This window comes from Pleurodeles waltl, chromosome 7 (genome assembly GCF_031143425.1).
Source record: "Pleurodeles waltl isolate 20211129_DDA chromosome 7, aPleWal1.hap1.20221129, whole genome shotgun sequence".
Taxonomy (NCBI): Eukaryota; Metazoa; Chordata; class Amphibia; order Caudata; family Salamandridae; genus Pleurodeles; species Pleurodeles waltl.
In genome coordinates, this window is record NC_090446.1 from 795337169 (window position 1) to 795359331 (window position 22163).

Below are 22163 nucleotides of genomic sequence, written 5' to 3' on the forward strand. Positions count from 1 at the left end.
TTTGGCGTGTGTTTATTGCTAATGAGATTAACAGACATGGTATTAGATTGTAACCAATAGGGAAATAAATATCTTAACTTTTGACTAAACTGGTGTGGTTATTCGTGACTGCGAAGTCAATGGTGTGTTCGAGAACTAATCTTTATTAAATGTTTATCGACTGGTGATTGTTGTTATTGATTGTTTATTGATCTATTGATTGGTGATGCCAAGAAAATATTTCGTACTGGGAAGTTCCCAAACGTGGTCCAAAGGTTTGTCGACCTAAACGCGTCTCCTGGTAAGTTTACTTATCAAGGCTCTGACGCACTAAGAGAAGCCATATGGAATAAAACAAATTTCACTCAGACTCTAATTTCATTTTATTTGCCTCTCATTAAAGTTTAAGCACTCTTGAGAAATTCCAGTGTTCTACAAACTGTTGCAGACTCAAACCTTTATCTTAGTTAACGTTTCAACCATTGCATTTTGAACAGAATGATATATTTATGTCAGTTTACATGAACAACAGGGATGGAATGTTGGAGAAGGTAGGGGCAGTGCTTAGCTCAGCACTGGCACATATTTCGTAACATCAGCACATATTTAAGGCAGCCTACCACATGGTGGCACAGTCAGTCAATTTCTTTAAAAAAGCAATATGCAAAATGCTTAACAATTACATATACATTTAAAAATAATAACGCCAGGATATTAAGCCATTCTTAAAGCTATTGGTCACCTGGCAGATTTGTAGGACTTTAATGGTAAGTAGGTGTTGGTACTGGTATTTGGCAGCGCTGGTAGGGACCGTAAGAGGAACAAGCAGCAATGGGCTCCTGAGAAAGTCTTGGGCCCTGGCACTTATTATTTTACAAACTAAGCACTGGTAGGGGGGCAATGTCGCCTGCTAAAAAAGTCAGGACTAAAGCTGTAGAAGTTTGAAAATACGAGATCATCATGAAAAATGGAAAAATAAATACGTCAGGAATTTAAGATAGTGTTAAATATGCACTATACATTTAGTAGTTACTTTTTCTCAATGCTAATACTGTTGGGTATTTAAGTAGCACCAGAAGATTCGCATATAAAGGTCATGAACACATAATATTCCGTCATTGAATTTCGACTACTCCACAGGTGACGGTGAATGTTAATAGTCATGGTAGGCTTTCTTCACCTTTGTTGTTTGTCCTTCCAGGAAGTGCAAATGGACCCTCGCGCACGTGCAGGTTCAAGGCATTGACAACACCGCATTTTCGAAGGTTTTTTTTTTGTTTAAAGCAAACTTGACATCTCGGTAATAGCAGTGAAAAACCACTAAACATTGACATATTTATTACAAAATATTTATTAAAAGACGCACATAAATACACATACATTTCAAATAAAACATTGTCAGATTACACACATTTGAGGCATTTCACATATATGAATCATCAAACAACGATATTAGGCGCATGGATACTGTTAATGCAGAATGTTAAAAAACAAGGCTTGTAATCACATTTATATGACTTCAAATATTGAAGTAGTGTGCGAGTTGTGGATTCTGACGAGGCCCCGCATTTTCCTGAAAGGAGGTCATGGGTTTGTATTATATAACCTGGAATAGCAGCTAATTGTTGGCAAAACATTCCTAATTCTCAGAGGCAGGTTTACTAATGATTTATAAAAGCAAATGTCGCAGCAACCAAATTTGCCACGTTGAATTGTGCAAAAGGGAGAATACAGCATAGAACCATATTTATTAGGATTGGCCTGCTGGCTACTTCTTTTTCCCTCTGTGTAAAGAGGAGTGTGTGCTGTCTAGAAGAGGACTTGTACTGGCAGCATACCCTTTCAGTACAAATTCCTATGTCTAGACAAGCATAGCATCCCACACATTAGAAGTGTGCTGTGAACTTCAGCACATATGTAACTGTATGAGAATTTTCGAGAAATTAAAACATTTCTTCTTAGTGCGTGTTTCAAAGAGGCATTAGGTCATGATATCTTCTAGGCCTGGCTGATTTAGTAGAACAGGCATTGCATCAGAAAGTATAGTTGTTGGCACTGTAATGCCCCAGTAATGCTTGCTTGATGCAAAACGATTCAAAGAAGTACAAACTGCTGTTTGCACTAAAAAAAGGCACATTTCTGGCACAAAATACCTTTTGTACTGGAGAGTAAAGACCAACTAGTTTCTTTGCATGTCTTTACGACAGTGCAAAGAGTTCATAAATCTGGAACTTAGTGTCAAAACAATGCAACAATGCCAGCTTTCCACGGGTGTTAACTTACTTAGACTGTATGATTTGAAGTGCTCTCTTCAAACTGTATAATTGATTTCAAAACCAGTGTCCCATCGTAATTGTTCATAATGATAATCGATGAGAAAGTGATCAAAACTGCAACACTTACAGTGCAGACTATCAGCAGTTTTTGGTGCGTAGGTCATCGCTAACCCTGGAGCCACAGACAAAGATCCTTAAATCAGCATTGAATGGAGGCTACTATTCTCACTGCAGCAATTTCTCTATAAGGGTCAAGGGATGAAGCATCAGCAGATGCTGTCCACTGCATCCTCAGGATGATGCAGAATTATAGAAAATGTCACACTTCAGTCAACAGCGTTAACAAATTGTGATCAGAGCACAGGAGGGTTCAATATCGCAAGGAGGGAGAATGAAACCAAACTCTGAACAGACCTGTTTTTCTCTCATGGCGGTAGAACGCTGGTAGTTAAGTATACCACAAGTCTATGATGATTTATTGTGTACGGCTGCTGACTGCGCTACACATTTGAGCACGTAGGAGTACGATTGAGTCACATTGAATTGGTGCCAATGATGTCCACAAAAGAATATACCCATGGCGATTTGCCTTTCACATTGAGATGATTTCCTTGTGTCTTCCTGTGACATGGGATCCTAAAATTCCCCTTTTAATATTCATTAATGTTATTGACTTTGCCACATCCCTCTTAGGATGGCCGTATGTCCAGATGACACTGTAGGCCAAAATGTTTGTGTGTATTCTTCGTCTTGTTGAATAATTTTGAGTGTCAATCCAAGATATGATTTGAGACTTTATGGCTTAATAATTGTAAAGTGTGGAATCCCACATTTATAGGCCACATATACATGTGATTCCATTATTGTAATAGGATGTATTTATGTATACACTTTTATCATCTCAGTACTTAATTTGTATAAAATAAAAAGTGGCAGCCTCTCGTCAGGAGGCCACTACAGCTTGCACCACACATTGCCTCTGCCATGCTGCCAATGATAGTAACAATACAACTGCTAAGCACCACACTCCTACAAGTGTGAACATTCAGCCTATTTCAGGCCCCCAACACTATAAGAATGGCTTTGGTGGCAGGTATTAGTCATTTTTAATATACAGTGAATTAATTATTAACTGTTGTTGTCATCTCTAAATTAACCAGACAACGCCACCTTGTGGCAGACTGTCACAAATGCTGATGTTGATGATTAGGTGCCAGTGCCGAGCACTGGAAATGACAGCTCAAATTAAGCACTGGTTGATCTCTTTTCAAAATCTAGTAAATGTTTTTGCTTTTTTATATGAGTTCTCTTGTTCACACCTTAATATTGCTGTCCGTAGATACTTCAGCTCACAAGGGATTATTGGGTTGCCTTTTTTTTTTCCCACTTTTGTATAAGAGACACTAGGAGCCCTATTTTGAGTTTTGTGGACGGGGAAGCCCGTCCGCCAAACTCATGACAGGGTGGCCGCCGCCTATGGGATGACCTCCCCACTGGTGTCATTAATAGTTTGCAGCTTGGTCAGCGTGCAGAAGCCTGAGTTTCTCCCCGCTGGCCTAGCGGGAAACAGGCTACAGCATTGTCTCCGGCTCATAATAGAGCATATGTGGTTGGGTGCATAAGACATCTTTTATTAGATTTATCAGTGAATTATACGTCAAATTCACAATTTAACAGTTCCTTTGGGCTTGTCAGTGTGTTACATAGTGTATATCTAGTCTCCTGAGAGATTATTGGTTATTCCCAGTGTTGTGTAGCTGTCCACTTTAGGCCTCAATCCCTGATTGACTATTTCTAGTAGCGGCAGTCAATAAAACACTTTACAGCTGGGTCTTACCATTTCTTTTGCATATGTGTGGCACCGGGACAACTTGAAGATAGGCACAGCGGATAGTGCTTTGGTTGTGTTATGTTATATCAGCTGTTATAAGCACCTTCTGCTCTTAGTATTCAATAACTATGTTAGTCCAATGAAAAACTCTAATATGGCCACTGGATTTTTGGGGTAATCTGGCACTATTATCTTGGCATGTGCAACCAGTAATGTTGAAAGTACTGGAGATTATTTCTCTGACAATAGTTAATTTGTGGTGTCCTGAAACTGTTTATGTTGGCACCACCATGGTTTGGCACTGATACTGTGTTAGGTACTAAGCATTGCATCTAAAAGATCAAGATGTTAAACCATGGACTGTGATAATGCTGATACATAAACAGGAGCTTCTGCCAATAATACCAAAGGATGAGCGAAGACAGATTACTTTGATGGTGGAATTTAAATGATGCTGTCATGGATCATGAGGAAGTTCAGGGATACTGACAATGATTGTCAGGATTGATGGATGCGCTGTGGTTTATGTAGGCTCTGACAATAATTGGGGTTCATTAGGTATGCTGACAAATACAGTAAGAGCATGTCATGTTGACTTTGATGTTGGGTGCACTGGCCATGCTTGATAGCGATGTGGAGCCTTTGGAAATAATAGGTGCAAGTTAAGGGTTTAAGATGTGGAAACCAGGAGTGTTAAGGGGGTTGATCCTTTCGCACAAATCCCATTGTGGATATTACACACATTCTAAGAATACACGGGATAATAATGTGTGTCTTGAGCGAATTCTTTGGAGGTACTGTACACATACCACCAAGAGGAAGAGGACTTGTGACTAAATGTTAGCTTATTTTTGGAGAATTGTGTGTGGGGGCTAAGTAGAACAGAAAAATAAAAGAAGTGTGACCTGAAGTCTCTATCTTCATAAAACAAATGATTGGGCACACAGGAGAGGGAAGAATGTTCAACATCTCTTTGAGACAATCAGTAGCTGTAGAAGTGAGAAACAAGAGAATCTAGGAAGGAAAGGATAGATGATAAATTCAAGTAAATAAAGGTTGCATTATAATAGTTAAACCTTTTTCAACAGAGATGTTAGAGCTTCGTCTTATCTCAGGGAAAGATGACACTATTGATAACAAACTCAGTGATAATGGAGCAAGTGAAGGTGGCAATGAGGAGTGACACAGGAAACGTGAGCTGGTGCAAAAAACACAAAGTGGTTCATTCGGGGAAAAGAAAAGTTATTCTAGGCTGAAAGAGGGAAGAGGGGATATAATTGCCCTCTCCCCAAAGGGAATACACATGATATTTAACTCTGTCCCCTAAATCCAGGACTCCATCAATACAGTCTTGCTTCATTTACCACGCCCATGGATCCTTCCATCCACACTGTGTTGTGTTTAGCTGATTCTCCAGGACTCTGCTGTGTGTTCGGGTAGTGTGACTGCATTGCTATGTCACTGAAGACATTTTGGAGAAATTGAACAGCGAGGCATCAGAAACTCCTAAAACGGAGATGCCAAGATCGTGTCTCGCCTTTGTGTCCTTAATCACGTTTTATGGTATATACATTTTCAATTTGAGCAGCAGAAAAGAAGAAATGCAGGACGGCGACATAATAATGAATTCAGGGTGTTGCTGTAACTGCTGCTTTAGTGAAGTATTGAGCTCTAACAACAAGATAATTTGCAAAGGTTGCTGATCAAATTTCCCAAAAAAGGGCGGGATAGCACGACATCAAATATTGATGTAAAAATATTATTGCTTGCTATTTTTACGTATCAATCCATTGTGCACGTAGACAGCGATGTACACAGTATTATAGAAATTCTATCTATAAATTATTTCATCATTTTAGAATGTGCTTCGAGTATTGCTTTATCTTCCTACATAGGGAATCTGCATTTTATTGCAACCAGTAATAAATTTAAGAATCATAAGTGAAGTTGTATAGTGCTTTTGGTCCACTAACGGAAAAACACAAACTGTGTAATTTATCATTTCCAGGAGGTAGACTTCAGACAAGTGGGGAGTGCGCAAAAAGGTTTCTATGTTTGATGCCAACAATAACATATTTATTTTTCAATAATAGTTATGCATGCCAATAAAACACCTAAATTGACAATTTATCATGCCAGAAATGGTTATGTAAAATATTCCACTTTCTGGGGTAATTGCTTAAACTGGCGGGGAATCCGCTGGCAAAATGCAATTCACAGTAGGGAAAACATAGTGGAGGAAATTCAACTTGTTTTCTTTTGGATTTGGCCCTTCCTGCAGAAACCTGAGAATTTTCTATTACCACCCACCTACAAATCATGTGCTTACATACTAAAATGTAAATATCTATCAGTCACTTACCAGATCTAATACACCCTTGCTTAAAGAGAGCAGATCCACTAAGGACCTCTTGCCATGTAGACAGTGTACTTATTACTTCTTGTTCCCCAGCTGCATATGTAGGTTACAGACATGTCTTTTTTCAAGGAGTATTTGTCTTATAATATTATCACATGCTAAGGTCATCCTAAAGCACATTGGCAAAGACAAAATCCCGATCAACACATCTCCTTTTGGGTCATGATGTGGTGCGATGTGTATAACACCAAGAGGCATCGAGCATGGACACAACAGTAGACACCTTTCCCTAAAAAAACAAATAGTATGTCCAATAAAAGACATTGACTACCAAGAAGGCCAACGGGAACACCATCCTTGCATAACGGTCAACGTTGGCAGGGTTTTCCACCGTGAATAAATTAAGGCATCGGTTCATTCTCTGTTTGGTCTGCAGCAAGTATTTGAATCTGGTATCATTTTTCTCCAAATCCTTCTCATCACAGTCTCCACATTCCAGGGCGTCTTTTTGGGTGAGGCTTTTCTTTCTCTTGAAGCTAGGCAAAGAACTGTTGAGGACACTTGAGATTTTAATTTCTTCCAGTTCTTCAGGAGCATTCTAAGAGACAAAGAAACATTTATCTTATTGACCTCATTTTGTAAAAGGATTCACATGTCTACCATTCATGCCATTTTATAGACAGACCTTTTATTTCCAATACAATATATACACTTAGAGTAGACATTGTGTCAGCCCCTTGCTCATGATTGAATGACCTTATTGTCTATCTCACTTCCTGGATTGTCATTCAATGCCTTTCCTCCATTCTCTTGTGTTTGTCTCATCCAGAAGCATTTCGGTCTCATAGTGTACTGGATAATGTATCTTTCAACTGATGACGTCAGACTTTGTATTCAATTGCATGAGAGGGACTATTTTCCTTATTTCTTTCTTCCTGCTCTCCATGCACCTCATGCCTCTATCTTCCTCCTCTTCATCCAGCATCCTTCTGTGTCCTGGCTTTTTCGCTGCCCACCTTGCTATTGATGGAAGGCAATCTTAAAATGGTTTTGTGACTATTCCAAGATGGCTGCCCGTAAATGGGAATTGCACACATGTGCAGCAGTCAGTCCAAATTAATTTATTGTATTTTAGCATATCCAGTTCAAAGTCGGGTGCTAGGGTTGGGCACACATCCATGGCAGCCATCTTGTAATGGCATTTTGTTAAAATAAAACAAAGCTCATTCAAAGATTTCTACTGTGTATGCACACACATCTGCAGTGGCCATCTTTTTATAATTTTGTAAAATTTAGAAAAATGCCATTCCATGATCGCTGCTGCAAATGCATGTGTATTTGCACAACTATCTAGCATAGTAACCGGCAAAGTCTCTAAGCCAAGACCTATTTATTGGCTTTGCCAGTGCTTGTTGGTTATAGCAGCTCTCTCTTCTTGTGATCATTAATAGCACTTGCTTCAGTGGAAAATAATAGCACTTGCTTTAATGGAAAATAATGCTTAATGTGTGGTCGGCAACCACATACACTGTTGTGGTTTAGGTTTTTGTGTTGCTTATAGTTCTAGGACTGGGTGGAAAAAGAGGACTTTCTCGACATGTTACTGAGGATAGATCAGTGCATCAAATCCATGAAGTGATGGGTAAAAGAATAAGTGAACTTTCATTTTTCATTTGTATTGCAGCAGCACGTGAATTTCAGCTTCAAGAGACCAAAAAGAAAGAAAGGGAAAACAAATAGAAAGAAAGAGAATCAATACAGAATTAGACTGTAATAGTAATAAACATTATGTATGATACAGGTGAATGCCTAGAGGAATTTAATAATAATGGATCAGAACGCTGAACGTTAGGACTGAGGGACCAACCTATATCAACTTATTTCTATATAATATCAAATACACGCATTTCTTCCTCGCTTAATCTGTCAGTTTAGCAATATTTAATTTGGTCCAAATGTTCTAATACCTTCGATATGTGAGATGTCTTTCTCCCATCCATTTTTTCAAAGTATATCACAGTCATTATCCCACACCAACAGTCACGCATAGTTGGAAGGTTAGGATCTTTCTAATGCCTAACAGTTCAAATACTGCTCAAAATTATTGCTCAAAATGCCTTGCATTTTCACGTGCGGTTGTCACTGCAAATACGGTATGAGGTGCTGTAGAGCTGATGTTCCATGACCCTTCTTAACCTTTCGAAAATGCATAAAAAATGTATTCCAATGTTCTGCCAACTTTGTACAAGTGGCAAACATACTGATGGTTCAGATTGACCCATCCCCACTCTGTGGTCCGCCTTACGCTACTTTTTAATCTTAAAAGGCAAAAGATAAAAATTAAAAATCATTTTATATTTAAGTTGATGTTTAACAGTCATTTAACTATCATTGACAACTGATGTGCCAGTCTAATGGGTTTTTTTATTTTTCAGTCAGGAAATTCTGGACTTATTAAATTTGACAATTTTTTCACCCAGTTCGTCCCCTTCTCAAAAACAAATAGATTTTACGAATACTAAACGGTTAGTTATTAAGGTATATATTGTAGAGTGGAGAGAGGTGAAAGTTTCATTGAAAATGCTGCTGCTTGAAAAAGAATTCCCTGAGTTGCAAATATTTAAAAGTCTGTTGTTCAGAGATTCCAAATATGTCTTGTATGTCCTGAATGGACTGGAACATCCGACTATCGACCAAATGATGTATGAATTGGAGAGTAGAACCTACACACACCTCATTATTTTTTGAAAATCAGAAGGCAGGTAAGGAAACATCATCACAGAATGGTCATCCACAGTTTACTTTAGATATGTAAATTAATTTAATTATACTAATCCATATAGGAGTCCAAGCCAGTACAACCTTACATTTGGTGTATTTTGGATCTAAACATGGTTCAGTAAAATCAGGTCATAAGGTCGCGGGCATTGGTAAACATTCATAAATATCTTACTGACAGTAGTATCATACTGACAGAGGAGATGTTGCTAACTAACTCAACCTGTTCCATAATGCTACCAAGTATTAACGTTGAAAATCGGGAAGGACTCAGTCACCTTAATTATGGGTCAGCTTCTGCATGTTAAAAGTCTACTCCCTCCAGATGAAATGCTCTCCACATGCATTAGTAACCATACAACCAGGGTGAAGGAATATTATTTCCCTTTCAGATATAAGTATTGCCCCATGTATAAGATATATATGAAGTCACTTGGTTAAGTACCCTCGATTTATGCTTTCGATGTTGACAGCCAGCAGATGTCTACTTTGATCAGGCAACCATTTGCTTCAATCAAAAACTTATAAATCACTCTTTTTTGCATTATTTTCATCACTAGAATGTTAAAGTAGAACTTCATACTGTTTCTCCAAAAAGGGACGGAGCTGTGTCACCAAATATCTCTGTTTGACACAGGCGGGGACTTGATATGCAATATCACTACCCAATCACATTTCACCCAATTTCCATTCTCTTCTTCTTGAAGGATATAAAACCTGGTGATGCTCAAGAACATATAGTAGCCTGTACAACTCCTCTAGTGCCTCATCCTTCAATTATCAACCAGGTAACTATGTACTCTTTCTATAATACCATCTCATATGACAACCTGCATCACAACAAACCAGAGGCTTACAAACACCTAATTATATTGACACAGGAAGGTACAACACGACCCACACAAACCAGGGCATATGCGTAAGCTTTTTATTAGGAACAATGACATCCAACATAAGCTGCCAAGATGCACACATCCAATGCTCTGCCTGAGCCTCCCTCTCTAGAATTGTAGGGTATTCTTGGGGTCTTCTCCTGGGTGATCCCCCTAGTGGTTGAATGGCACTGTTAGACTTGTCATCCTTGGCGTGGTCTACCCTATTTTTTGCCTCTGTTTCACAGGTAGTTGACGTATGCTGGACTCTGTTTTGCTGTTTTTTGTTACTCTGGGCACTTTACCACTTCTATCCAGTGCTAACGTGCAAGTGCTCCTATGTAAAATGTATGTGCAATTGATTTTCCCTGATTGGCATGTTTGATTAAATAGTAAGTTGCTAGTACAGTGCACTAGAGGTGCCCAGGGCCTGTAAATCAAATGCTACTGGTGGGCCTGTAGCACTGGTTGTGCCACCCACATTAGTAGCCCTGTAAACATGGCTCAGACCTGCCACTGCAGTGTCTGTGAGTGCAGTTTTAAACTGCCAATTCGACTTGGCGCGTGTAACCACTTGCAAGGCATAAACCTTCCCTTTTTTATACATGTAAGGCACCCCTAAGGTAGGCCCTAGGTAGCCCCATGGTCAGGGGGCAGTGTATGTTAAAGGTGGGACATGTGCTTATGTGTTTTACATGTCCTAACAGTAAAATACTGCCAAATTCGTTTTTCACTATTGCAAGGCCTATCTCTCTCATAAATTAACATGGAGGCTGCCTTCAAATATTATTAAGCTGCAGATTCCCTTAGGGAGCAGGTAGAAATGTGGAGTTCAGGGTCTCTGAGCTCACAATTTAAAAATACATCTTTTAGTGAAGTTATTTTTTAGATTGTGAGTTTGTAAATGCCACTTTTAGAAAGTAGGCAATTTCTTGCTTAAACCATTCTGTGACTCTGCTTGGTTGTGGATTCCCTGTCTGGGTCACTTTGACAGTTGGGCTGTTTGCACCTCTCTCTAGACAGTGACACAAAGGGAGCTGGGGTGTAGCCTGCATATCCTGATGAGCCATCTGTGCTAGGAGGGAGGGGAGGAGTGGTCACTTACACCCGAAAGGGCTGTGCCTTCCCTCACAAAATGCAGTCTCCAACCCCCTGGTGTGTGTCTGGGGACTGGCCTGGGCAAGGCAGGATCTTACAAACAAGAGAGACATTCCTTTGAAGTAGGCTTACTTCAGAGGCAGAAAGGGGTATAAGAAGAGACCCCCAAACCCCTGAAAATTAGATCACTTCTGGAATCAAGAGGAACGTCTGCCAAGGAGAAGAGTTGAAGAGAAGTGCTGCCCTGCCTGTGACTGTGCTTTGTGGAGCTATCCTCAGTTGCTGCTTCTGCCTGTGAAAGGGGATAAAGACTGGACTTTGTGGTATAGTCCTGCTTGCGAAGAATCTCCAAGGGCTTGGACTGAGCTTGCCCCCTGTTCTGAAGTCTCAGGGCCATCAAGGACTTCCCCTACCAGCACTTGGACTCACGTAGTGCCCTATCCAGTCCCTGGCCCTTGAAAGGAGAAGCTGGTGAAAATCCAAGAAAACCGACTTCGGAAGACTCCAGACCGATGCCGCTGCCGAATCCTGCGCCGCCGCCTGCAACCAACTCTATGGTCCTTGCTGGAATGAGGGGACCCTCGCAGGCCTGAAACAGCTGCAGCCCCGCCGAAGTACGCGACTCCCTGGAAGTCTCCGCACCACGGCGTGACTGCCAGGTATTGATTCCCCCCGAAGTGTGCGGATTCAATGCCTTTCACCGCTGCTGCCTCACCTCCACCGCTCTGCAGCAAGGAGCCAATGCCTCTTCGTGAGGCCTCCACTCCTTCGCCCTGCAGCACCGGAACCGACGCCGCCTCTGATTCTGCGATGCCGTAATCCCCGACTTCACGCACCAGCTTGTTTTCACACTTTACTAAGGTTCTGCACCTGGGGGTCTGCATGACTCCGTAACCAGCCCCGTTGATGTTGGATTTTGTGTTTCTAAGCGCTATTTTTGAGTTTATTCTTTAAAAATTTATAACTTGACTTGTGTATGTCAGATTTTTGTCATTTTGGTCTTTTTTTGTTTAGATACATATTGGCTATTTCTCTAAACCTGTGTTGAGTCATTTTGTGGTGGTTTTACTATGTTACTGTGTGTGTTGGTACAAATACTTTACTCCTGATCTCTGAAGTTAAGCCTACCTGCTCGTGCCAAGCTATCAAGGGGGTGAGCGGGGGTTAACTGAGTGTGATTCTCCTTTACCCTGACTAGAGTGAGGGTCCTTGCTTGGACAGAGGATAACCAGACTGCCAACCAAAGACCCCATTTCTAATAGGTATCCTCTGGGAAATGAAAGTTGGAGGCTATAAATATCAGGCCATGGAGGACTCAACAACCCTTCACCAATTTCTCCACCATGTTTGCCTGTCTGATAGGATCCCCTGTCCAGGACGGCACTGAGATCACTCGTCCCACACCTCTGTGTTAATAATGGGTTCCTGTGTCTAGCAGTGGCCTGCATTCACCAGGTGTACCATGTTCTTACACCCCTCTCTAGCTGGTGCAATTTTTAAGCAATTACTGTGCACACCAAGAACCCAAAGACAGAACGACTAAAGGTAAAAAACAAAAGGTGCCAGTACAAGTCTAGTTTGTGCAGAAAAGCTGGGGCCAGGGTAGGGAGGCAGGAAATGCCAGACATCTCTGTAGGGGGAGGACTCCAGAAGCTTCTACTTTAGAGTATGTACCAGGTATACATAGTGGACACTCAGACCCTACTCCTCAGTACGCTTCTAGACCTGTGGAAGACCTCTTGAACCCAAGACCACCAGAGTGACTCCAAGGGCTAGTTCGTGGGCCTCTTGATCAGAGCCTGAGGGACAGAAAAAGCTCCAACCACCTTGAACTCTGCATTTGGACTCTGCCTACTGTGAGTTCTGCCCTCAGGTGGTGCTGGACCCTCAGAAGTGGGCCTTAAGCTGCCCTGCCAACCCAGCTGTGGTCGTAGCAGAACTGATGCAGCATGACGCATCACCTCTGGAACTGCCACTGCGTGATGGATCTCCAATGCAGAACCTTGCAGCTACTCGGAACAGCCTCTGTACAAAGCATCCTCAATGCAGGATGTCACATTGCAACCTTGCAGCTCTGTAGAAGTATTGCTGCATACACATCCTGGACGTCTAGCTGTAGGGCCTCGCATCACATCTCCTTGGAACCGCAGCTGCAGCACGCATCCTCAATGCAGACCTTGCAAGCTTTGCAACCAGAATTAAAGGTACTTTGTTCGGTGGGCCTAGATTAGTTCCTGTATCCGACCTGTGCTACATTGCAGTCAGCCTGAACTTCTGACTGTCCGATGGGACCACATTACCACAGTTGGAGCATTTGTGCGTTTAGGCACTACTTTTACCGAAATCTTTAAAATTGCTATCTCCAGTTTTACTAATTGCAATTTCCTTTGTTTTGGTGTCAAATAATGTATTCAATTTGACTCTATTTTTCTAGATTTTTCTTGTGTTGTGTTTTCACTTTATTACTATTTAAGGTGTTGCACAAATACTTTACACATTGCCTCTACTCTAAGCCTGACTGCTTTTATGCCAAGCTACCAGAGGGTTAGGTACAGGTTTAATATGGAGCCTGTTTGTGTTTCACCCTGACAAGAATTGTGGTTGCTGCTTGAGCAGGCCGTCCCCTTACCCCAGCCAACCAGTAACCACATTTTCTATAATATATATTAATTGCTGGATATTGTCTCAATAGAAAAAAAGAAACAATTATTGTATCTATTATCTCCTCAACATGTTTTGAATGTATTCTATTTATGTATAAATATGTCAGTTATTTTCTATGTCAACCAGAACTTGAAAACAGTTTCCCTTTCCAAGCTTCTAGGCAAGCCAAATATCTGTGAACTATGTTGGTGAATTTTGCTGACTACAGAGTTAAATAGTTGGTATTGCCATTCACAATTCCAAATAACTTTGTGTTCCTAATTTTCTCACATATGACAGCAGAGGCAGCTCGGAAGTGAAAATAATTATTTAAGAACTTGATTCCAAGGTTTAAGGCAGCTGGTCCCCAGGCATCCATAGTCCAACTTTCTAGATTTAAAGAATTATTTAAAAGTGCATTCCAAACATTTAGTACCGTCAAAGGAAGCCACTATGTTTTTTAAATCAATCAGGTAAATAGTACACTGGAGAGAATTGAGTTACCCTCTCAGATCACAAGGCTTATATGGTAAATGTACGAGAGCCCAGAGGCCAAAGCTATTATTACCACTTCAGAGGCTGACCTAATTAAGGTTCAATGAAAAACTAGACAGGGTTATTGTAGGAAAGTACCATCTTGCCTGGCATGTTACCCTCATATTTCACTGTATATATGTTGTTTTAGTCTATGTGTCACTGGGACCCTGCCAGGCAGGGCCCCAGTGCTCATACGTATGTGCCCTGTATGTGTTCCCTGTGTGATGCCTAACTGTCTCACTGAGGCTCTTCTAACCAGAACCTCAGTGGTTATGCTCTCTCTGCTTTCCAAATTTGTCACTAACAGGCTAGTGACTAAATTTACAAATTCACATTGGCATACTGGTACACCCATATAATTCCCTTGTATATGGTACTGAGGTACCCAGGGTATTGGGGTTCCAGGAGATCCCTATGGGCTGCAGCATTTCTTTTGCCACCAATAGGGAGCTCTGACAATTCTTACACAGGCCTGCCACTGCAGCCTGCGTGAAATAACGTCCACCTTATTCCACAGCCATTTACCACTGCGCTTAAGTAACTTATAAGTCACCTATATGTCTAACCTTCACCTGGTGAAGGTTGGGTGCAAAGTTACTTAGTGTGTGGGCACCCTGGCACTAGCCAAGGTGCCCCCACATCGTTCAGGGCAAATTCCCCGGACTTTGTGATTGCGGGGACACCATTACACGCGTGCACTGCACATAGGTCACTACCTATGTATAGCGTCACAATGGTAACTCCGAACATGGCCATGTAACATGTCTAAGATCATGGAATTGGCACCCCAATACCATTCTGGCATTGGGGGGACAATTCCATGATCCCCCGGGTCTCTAGCATACTACCCGGATACTGCCAAACTGCCTTTCCGGGGTCTTCACTGCAGCTACTGCTGCTGCCAACACCTCAGACAGGTTTCTGTCCTCCTGGGGTCCAAGCAGCCCTGTCCCAGGAAGGCAGAACAAAGGACTTCCTCTGAGAGAGGGTGTAACACCCTCTCCCTTTGGAAATAGGTGTGAAGGCTGGGGAGGAGTAGCCTCCCCTAGCCTCTGGAAATGCTTTGATGGGCACAGATGGTGCCCATCTCTGCATAAGCCAGTCTACACCAGTTCAGGGATCCCCCAGCCCTGCTCTGGCACAAAACTGGACAAAGGAAAGGGGAGTGACCACTCCCCTGACCTGCACCTCCCAGGGGAGGTGCCCAGAGCTCCTCCAGTGTGTCCCAGACCTCTGCCATCTTGGAAACAGAGGTGTCTGTGGCACACTGGACTGCTCTGAGTGGCCAGTGCCAGCAGGTGACGTCAGAGGCTCCTTCTGATAGGCTTTACCTCTCTTGGTAGCCAATCCTCCTTCCTAGGTAGCCAAACCTCCTTTTCTGGCTATTTAGGGTCTCTGCTTTGGGGATCTCACCAGATAACGAATGCAAGAGCTCACCAGAGTTCCTCTGCATCTCCCTCTTCACCTTCTACCAAAGGATCGACCGATGACTGCTCAGGACGCCTGCAAAACCGCAACAAAGTAGAAAGACGACTACTAGCAACCTTGTATCGCTTCATCCTGCCGGCTTTCTCGACTGTTTCCAGGTGGTGCATGCTCTGGGGGTAGCCTGCCTCCTCTCTGCACCAGGAGCTCTGAAGAAATCTCCGTGGGTCGACGGAATCTTCCCCCTGCAACCGCAGGCACCAAAAGACTGCATCACTGGTCCTCTGGGTCCCCTCTCAGCCCGACGAGCGTGGTCCCTGGAACTCAGCAACTCCGTCCAAGTGACTCCCACAGTCCAGTGACTCTTCAGTCCAAGTTTGGTGGAGGTAAGTCCTTGCCTTCCCATGCTAGACTGCATTGCTGGGCACCGCGTGATTTGCAGCTGCTCCGGCTCCTGTGCACTCTTCCAGGATTTCCTTTGTGCACAGCCAAGCCTGGGTCCCCGACACTCCTTCCTGCAGTGCACAACCTTCTGAGTTGTCCTCCGGCGTCATGGGACTCCCTTTTGTGACTTCGGGTGGACTCTGGTTCACTTTCCTTCCAAGTGCCTGTTCAGGTACTTCTGTGGGTGCTGCCTGCTTCTGTGAGGGCTCCTTGAGTTGCTGGGCGCCCACTCTGTCTCCTCCTCCAAGTGGCGACATCCTGGTCCCTCCTGGGCCACAGCAGCACCCAAAAACCTCTACCGCAACCTTTGCAGCTAGCAAGGCTTGTTTGCGGTCTTTCTGCATGGGAACACCTCTGCAAGCTTCATCGCAACGTGCAACATTCGACTTCCAAAGGAGAAGTCCCTAGCTCTCTTCTTTCTTGCAGAACTCCAAGCTTCTTCCATCCTGTGGCAGCTTCCTTGCACCCTTAGCTGGCATTTCCTGGGCTCCTGCCCACTCTCAACACTGTCTCGACTATTGGACTGGGTCTCCTTGTCTTACAGGTCCAGAAATCCACTGTGGTATCATTGCTGGTGTTTGTTCTTCCTGCAGAATCCCGCTATCACGACTTCTGTGCTCTCTGGGGGTAGTAGGTGCACTTTGAACCCTTAGCAGAACGCTCCTCAGCCAGGGTGATGTGGGCCTCCAGCCCCTCAGTTTGCATTAGTGTCTGCCTGTCTTTGGCTCAGACGTGTGTGCCTGCAACACCCTGCATAAAAGCTTTGCCAGCCACCCAGTGGTTCCAGGGCATTCCACTGAACCACATTCAGAATCAGAAAAGCATCAAGTTCCTGTAAAAGAAACTCAACAGCAGCGTTATTTGTGAGACACCACACACTGAGTCATAAGATAGGATGATCCCCGGGCTCCCCACCACCTATTTGACATGACACCGTGGTTTGATCGGAGATCTCCTGGGAAGGATAGATGACCCCGTAGTGGGGAGTAAGCCAGTAGCAGGCATAAATACAGGGTTGATCTGTAATCTGGTCTTGTGTGCGGCAGAGGTGTGGGTAAAGGTCTGTGTATGATGATTTAAACTGAGCCAGACATCACAGAGTCCACAACTGGACGCCCAATCCACCAGATGTGAGGCTGCTGAAAGGGAGCCTTCCAGTGTCCTAGAAATGTCTCCAGAGGACATCACCATTCTAAAATCACCCCCCACTTCCGTGACACCTCGGGGAAGACCTGTCAGCAGGACCCTCACAGCATCTAGTGTGCGGCCGGACATTTGTGTAAACACTAATCAAGTTATAAATCTGTCCTTCAATTGCTCCCTCCACCGTTACATACCTACCCTGTGGATTTCCTACACTTGGGTATCACCATGGGCAGGCGTTTATGGATCACAATGGCCACCCCTAAGGATCCCCTAGTGTAACTAGCGTGGTAGACCTTCTCATATCCATACCTGGCTAGGAAGGGGCAGCAGGTGACCTGAAGTGTGCCTCTTGCAGTAATAAGACACCCAAAGCATGGTGCTTTGTGAAGCCCAGCACTGTGCTCTGCTTAATGTGATCATTCAGGCCATTAACATTCCATGGCAGTATTTGCCATCAGGAGGTAAAGTGAATATAGGAGCCGGGGTGACTCCACTATGCACAATAGGGTGACGAAGGACTATCTGGATCGTAGCCTGCCTGGAATACAATAAAACATGGCCAACCTGGCCAAACCATCCCAACCAACCACCCCAACACCCACCCTCCCTACACTTCTACCCCAGAAGCATCTGCCACCCCAACAATGTAAACTACATGTATTATGAAATCAACTTTGGAGCGGGTCTAACCTTGTCACCCTACCAGAGAGTACTCAAGCAAAAGGATATTGTGCTGCTGGCAAGATAAGTTGTTCAAGTCTGGTAGTCAACCTTAGAGGCACTGCAGTCCCGTGTTCAGCCACCTTCGCCCACTTGGGAAAGACCCATGCCTGAAGGATCTCCCTCTGGTAGGGACACCCTGTGTGCAGAACTGAGGGTTTCAGCTCAGCTCTCCAGGACATGAGAGCCTGTGGTCAGGTGAGCCACCGTCTCCTTTAGGGTAGCCACAGATTCCTCGAGATCCAAGGTGCACCTGTCTATCCTGACCACTTGGTCCGCAACGCTGCGGAGGTCTTGCCGCAATAACATCACATCCACTTCAACCTCCCCAATCCTAATCTAGAGCAGTCTATGAGGCCTGAATAGCAAGGAGGATGTCTGTGGTGTTAGGCTGGCCAGCGTGCAAAGAGGGAGCAGAGCCAGCTGCATCATTCTTAGAGGCTGCAGTCTGGGGAGCCATGTAGTTATCAATTTTAGTATGTGCGTGAACAGGGGAAGGGCCCCCACATCCCATGATGGTCATCAAGTCACTAAAAGGGAGGGGAGCTCCAGTTCATGCCCTACAGGCCATCACAGGGATATTGTGCCTTATTCGTAGCCATTGGCACCTCGGGGCAGAACAGGGCCCACAGAGCACAATGGTAAAACGTTTGTGGGGGGGGCCTGGACCCACTTGCACAAAGGCTCATCCGGGGCCCCAGCAGCATGAGCACTCAGGGCCTCACCAACCATATCCAGTCTCCAAGGTGTGGATCAGTAGGCACATCAGCCCCCTCAATGCTGGGACTGGGCGCCTAGGGCACCACAATGATCCTGTGTGTGCCAGGGGTGGCAGAAAATAGCCAGGCCCACAATTATCTCTGGGCTGTATGGGGAGGAGAACCACAGTCCACAGCAGGGGCAAAAGCAGCATGGTGGGCACTCAGACCCACCCTCACTTGCAGCCCTGCTCTCTGCCAACAAGTGGTAGCAGAAGGGCATGCACAGTGATGTCCTTTGAGGAGAGTAAAGCTCCCACAGGCGCAGTGGCCAGAGCACCAGGCACAGAGCGTGCTGCAGTTTGCACTCACCTCGGCCTCCCAGTCTGGTCAGTGTATGGCCGGGACAAGCTCAGGCTCCAGTCCTCTAGGAGGCCTCCACGGCTGCTCTCCCAGCCTGGTGTCAATCCCCAGACTTGCCGCAGTTGTCCCACATGGGGCGCCTCGGCCACCAGAACACCAAGAATCATGCCACCAAGGTTGAAGAGCCTGTGGAGGCCTGCCTGCATAGGCCCAGGGACAACCTCACCAACTCGGTGTCTCTTCGGGGATGAAAACATTCAATGTCCCATCCTCAGGAAGGAGGCAGAAGACATCAGCAGCTAGGATGGCAGTGGAGTCTCAACTGGAGAGCCGAGAGCTCACGGAGAGACTACTGCCATCTTGGTTGACCCGGCTATGCCCCCCACTCACTGTTATTTAAAGTTAAAGCGCTGTTAGCACAATAGAAATGGCTGCCTCCTGCCCTTGCGGAGAGCGTGGCATTGATAAAAATGATGATTCTTCCCTCATTCAATTTTCATTTCTTAGCTTTACCCTGTGTGCTGAATGCTGCATTTTGTGAGGATATAGAAACCATTCTTTCATTTTTCATTCGGTAGGAGAAAAGGGCCAGTCTAGCACTTAGCACTTTATTTAGAGATGTGGAGGAAGGTGGTTTAGCTTTCCCTAATCTTCAAAAATATTACCGCACCTATTTTAGATTTACATCTCGCCACAACATCTGGTATTATATGCAATTTTTAAGAATGACCTGATGAGTTTGATTTTAAAAGCATGTAATATAATTTATATTATAAGATTTTTTAAATTCTCAGAGAAAGTTTTTTATAAGACTTTATGTTGGTTTCTTAAAAGACAGATGGACTTTCATAGGTGCTCTTCGATTCCCTATATTAATGCTGCTACCCGTCCGACCGATCTGGTCTGGGGTTCAGGGGAGTTGATTGACCAAAGCACTGTATTTAAATGGAGGGCACAGTGTTTCTCCACGGTGATAGATTTTCTTATAGGGGATAGGTGGACTACCTGGCTTGAAATAAGGCCACAAATGGGTGAAAGCTATAGGTGCAGTGCTCTCATGATATATCTTAATTCTAAAGACAATTGATACATGTTCACTATTGCACAGCAATAATCCAATAGAGACCTCCGCCCGAAGCGACTGGGTGGCTGGAAAAAAAACTCTTTGCATTAAGTAGAGAACGGATACCTATCAAAAAGCAGTACATAAGTGTGAAAAATACGAAGGCCTTGTATTGTCAAGGGAAGTGTGGGGTAAAGTTAATAAACTGAATTTCACGATACTCGGAGTAGTCACCTGGCAGAAAATGCAGTTCAAGGGGAAATGGCTGATTTATCAAATCCAGCAGTTTCTCCATGAGATTAACCCCAGACTTCCGGGCCAATGTTTTCGATGTGAATCGACTGAAATAGCAAACCGATCTCATTTAATCTGGCACTTTGTTGCTCTTCGAGATTTCTGGAACACAATGTTTCAGTATTTGGAACAGGTTTTGCAAATACAGCTTGCACCTAGTGGTTTTTTAGTACTATTGGGATATGATCCCATCCTAAAAACTTCCAGATACCAAAAGCTGCATTATGCTTCAATGCTGGCAGCAAGAGCACTGTTGTTGCAAAGGTGGAAATCACAATCAATTCCTTCCATTGGAGAGTGGATTGGGAAAATTAATCAAATACGAGCGAAAGAGTTAGAAGCTACTCGATGTGGTAGGAGTGTACTGTTAAATAAAATGTGGGCCAGATTTATGGCTGATTAAAGGTTTTGATGGGGGCGGGGTGTGGGAAAGGGAAGATTATTTAGCGGTCTATGGTTCTGGGAATGAACATGCGTAATTACTATTTCTGTTCAGGAGAAAGTTAAAATATGTGCTATACGTTTTGTTCTGTAAAGTGATGTTAAGGTATTGTTGGTGCCAAAGATAATGGGCTGTGTTTTTGTTAGGGAAGCCTGTATTACATTGTATGAAATTACTTGGATTGGTATTGGATTGTAGGAAATTGAATGAAATTAACATGAACTTTTGGGGTATTTTATTCTTGTTTTAAATCCTCATCTCTGATAAAAAAGGATAATAATAAATAAAGGAGATCTGAAGTCTGCTCCGGAATTTATCCCGACCACCTGAAAGGCTACCTTGTGAGAACATACGTATATGAATGCAGCATAATTATTAAATATGACATGCAAACAAAAGCTTTTCAGAGGTAGTCATAGTGTGACTAGCTGCAAGAGAAATTAGTGCTTACCTTTTTGAATTTATTTGACAGTGCCAATTGTTCCGAGCAGTAGTGTCCTACTGCATATTCCAGCAAGGCACCAAAAATGAAGCTGAAGCAGATGCCAAGATAAACGTCAATAGCTTTAATAAAGCCATTGGCTGTTGGTAGGGAGGAGCGAGACCCCATCATTAAAGTTGTCATCGATAGCACTGTTGTGACTCCTATGAAGTAAACGAAATTTGATAATTTAATAGACTGTCAGAAAATAACATATTTACAAATAGTGTGTAATGCTAGGGTGGATTTGATACCTCATCTATCTAAAATTACTCATAGTGTCTCATTTGCATTTATTGTTGCTGTAATAACAGACTTCAAATCGACACTATCTTGAATGTAGTCTTCTAGCATTAGGTAAATATTGTACCTTACATTGTGCTTTACTCTGCTACATCACAATGGTCCAATTGCACTAGTGAATAGCGACTCCCAGAATATCATGTCACAAGAATTGCGATGACAAAATATTGAAAGGTAAGTGCATATACGGAACTATAAATGTACTATTCCCAATTCTTCATCTACGTACCTTGAAGAAATATGTACCACGTAGGTATATAGATGTGGATTTAGTATAGAAAATCTAGGCTTACTTACCAGCCAATATTTTTGTGGATACTTTGTCCTCGATATTGTGTCTCATTGATATTCTGGGGTCAATATTTAGGGTGCACACCAGCAAACCTACCTCTGTTCAAGCTCTGGAAGTTA

The 22163-nt window shown here is 43.3% G+C and overlaps 1 protein-coding gene across 1 annotated transcript in view; it reads right to left on the minus strand.

The window, feature by feature from the left end:
* Positions 1 to 440: 440 nt before the first annotated feature.
* The window catches only part of GABRP (gamma-aminobutyric acid type A receptor subunit pi), a 126413-nt gene continuing 104690 nt past the window's right edge, over positions 441 to 22163 (minus strand). The window contains exons 9-10 of the mRNA XM_069199336.1: positions 21420 to 21613; positions 441 to 7043 (exon numbers count right to left, since the gene is read on the minus strand). Of these exons, the coding sequence (XP_069055437.1) occupies positions 6735 to 7043; positions 21420 to 21613 (503 nt within the window). The 3' untranslated portion in view covers positions 441 to 6734. The remainder of the gene's footprint in view (positions 7044 to 21419; positions 21614 to 22163) is intronic.